Source organism: Stegastes partitus, unplaced genomic scaffold, assembly GCF_000690725.1.
Source record: "Stegastes partitus isolate 25-593 unplaced genomic scaffold, Stegastes_partitus-1.0.2 Scaffold2429, whole genome shotgun sequence".
Classification (NCBI taxonomy): Eukaryota; Metazoa; Chordata; class Actinopteri; family Pomacentridae; genus Stegastes; species Stegastes partitus.
Window position 1 is genome coordinate 1 of NW_007580160.1, and position 2,702 is coordinate 2,702.

A 2,702-nucleotide genomic window follows, 5' to 3' on the forward strand; every position below is an offset into this window, starting at 1 on the left:
ACCTGGAACACCAACAACAACTGTCGCTGGATCAACAACAACAGCTGCCTCAACTGCAACTGATATTTCAGCAACAGGTGAAACAACTACCACTGGACCAACATCAACTGGTGGAACAACTACAACAATGGCTGCATTAACAGCAATTGGTGGAACTACAGCAACAATAGGTGGGTCAACAGCAACAGCTGCATCAACTGCAACTGGTGGTTCAACAACAACAACGATGGGTGGGACAACTTCCACTGAACCAACGTCGATTGGTGAAACAACGATCGTAGCCGCTGGAACACTGACAACAATAGCTGGGTCCACAACAACAGCTGTTTTCACTGCAACTAGTGATTCAACAACTGGTGGAACAACTACAACAACGGCTGGATCAACAACAACTGGTGGAACAACACCAGCAGCAGCTTCAACAACGATTTCTTCTGCTGCTGAAGCTCCAGTTGTGGTTCTTGGAGCAACTTTAGAAGAACCATTTGTCGAAGAATACAATGATCGAAACAGCCAACAATTCAGGAGGCTTGAAGCAGTTGTAGTACGAGCAGTGAGTACAATGTTTAAATTAGATTTTTTGAGTTTTGTTGTTTTTAATTCATTTTGACGAAAACTAATTATTTTTTGGTGCTTGTTTACTTCCCACAGTACGATATCATCTACTTTGCTCAATATGGATCCATTTTCATTCGCACCATTGTCATAAGGTTTAGGTAAGATTTTACATTTTGAGAGACCAACTAACTTGCTTTGCTATAAGATTCATTTTTTTGTGTTTACATATCAATAATTACAAGGTCAAAAACATTTACGTATACATTTACTTGTCTCTGATGAGATATGTGCTTTTTTCCCCTTTTTTTTTGGATACAGGGCAGTTACACGCCTTGCTAGAACGAACATCACTGCAGCCGAGGTGGGGCTTGAGTTCAATCGATCAGTGACACCCGCACAACTTCCAACACCTGATGCTGTTGCACAAGTCTTAGTAAACGCTGTCTCTACTCCGAATAATACCTTCAACCTCAGTGTTCAGGCCGACTCCATCCAAGTACTTCGTAAGTAAACAGTAGCCATAAACTTCATTTCAGTTGGTTATCACGTGTCCATCCACATATCATTCATCTACAAGTTCCTCTTCCATAAGTGTGTTCTTTTTAATTAATTTTGGTTAACAACAATGATTAATCCAATGATTTTTTTTCTGACTGAATAAGACCTATGTCATTTTTGATAGAAATTGATGATTTCTACTTTAACTTTTAATTTATTTAAAAAGAACAATTTTGTCCTGCTACAACTAGGAATGGAGTTTAAAGAAGGCCTTTTTACACAATTGTTACGTTTATTTTATTACCTAAATCTTTCCTGATCCAGTGACAAACTGCTGAAATAATAAATGTTTGCACTCATGATTAGGCCAACAGAAAGTCAACTGTGTCAAACATCAGTAAGAGCACCTTATAAAAACTTACAGTAAACTGTTTCATACGGCAAAGAAAAAACTTTTCTTTTCAATAACTTGTCATATTGTTCCTCTTTTTAACAGAAACAAATATAGCAAATGTAACCACTACAGCCTCCCCGACCTCCAGTGCTGCAACCACAGCCTCCAGTGCTGCAACCACAGCCTCCAGTGCTGCAACCACAGCCTCCAGTGCTGCAACCACAGCCTCCAGTGCTACTACTACAACTCTTTCAACAACAAATCCAACGACTGAGGCATTAGTCTCAAGGCAGTTGAGCTTCAGATCTGTTGGAGAGACATTCACAACTGATTTGCTGAATACATCATCTGAAGCATTCACAAGTCGAGCCACATTGATAACATCAACAGTAAGTATCCTTCTTAGAGTCACACCATGGTCAAATGGGAGCGTTTCTAATTAATTCCAGGATGTTAGTGCATCACACTATTTCTACAATATTCCATGTTGTCACTCAGACTGCTTCTCTACAAATACATTAATCTGAGATATTTGAGATATTCACCCAAAACATGCACATGGTAATGTTGGGAAATTAGACTGCAATGGACGACCTGAAGAAAACTTATGCTAATTATTTCTTTTTTAAAGTAACAAAAAAGGGAGAATGCCATTGCAGGTGGTATGTTTTGGTTGCTTTTGGGGGAAAAAGAACAACAACAAAAAAACAACAAAATATGTTGTCTCAAGTAATTTCTCTGCTTAAACAGAATTGGTTTTAATATGTGTTAGTCAGTGAAGAAACTGGAACTTGGGTAAACAGAAAATGAAACAGTTATGGCAGTGGAAATGATAAACGATAATTACAATGTGTAAAGGGAAAGTACACACACATAGTCCTTTACAATGTAACATATATATACTCACAGTGTGCTTCTTTGTTTTCCTGCAGCTTTCACCTTTCTATCAAGAAGAATTTCCTTCCTCATTCCGCTCACTGACGGTGGATTCATTCAGGTAATTTTTAATGGTATGCTGACAGACTCTCTGACTATTGGTCATAAATTTACTCAAACAAAAATGCTTTTGGTAATTCCTTTTCCAGTAATGGATCAATCATCAACAACATGACCCTTGGATTTGCATCGACGTCTGTTCCTAATGACACTGCGATCGGAAATGTTTTGATCAATGCAGCTCCAAACATCACAGCCTTCAACATTGACACCAGCTCCATTTCTGTGGAAGGCACACGTAAGCAACACCGAACAC

At 38.7% G+C, this 2,702-nt stretch overlaps 1 protein-coding gene across 1 annotated transcript in view; it reads left to right on the forward strand.

The window, feature by feature from the left end:
- Positions 1-500: 500 nt before the first annotated feature.
- Positions 501-2,702, forward strand: part of LOC103374999 (putative GPI-anchored protein PB15E9.01c) — a 2,649-nt gene continuing 447 nt past the window's right edge. Inside the window, exons 1-6 of the mRNA XM_008305181.1 lie at positions 501-512; positions 652-716; positions 877-1,061; positions 1,553-1,839; positions 2,383-2,447; positions 2,536-2,684. Of these exons, the coding sequence (XP_008303403.1) occupies positions 501-512; positions 652-716; positions 877-1,061; positions 1,553-1,839; positions 2,383-2,447; positions 2,536-2,684 (763 nt within the window). The remainder of the gene's footprint in view (positions 513-651; positions 717-876; positions 1,062-1,552; positions 1,840-2,382; positions 2,448-2,535; positions 2,685-2,702) is intronic.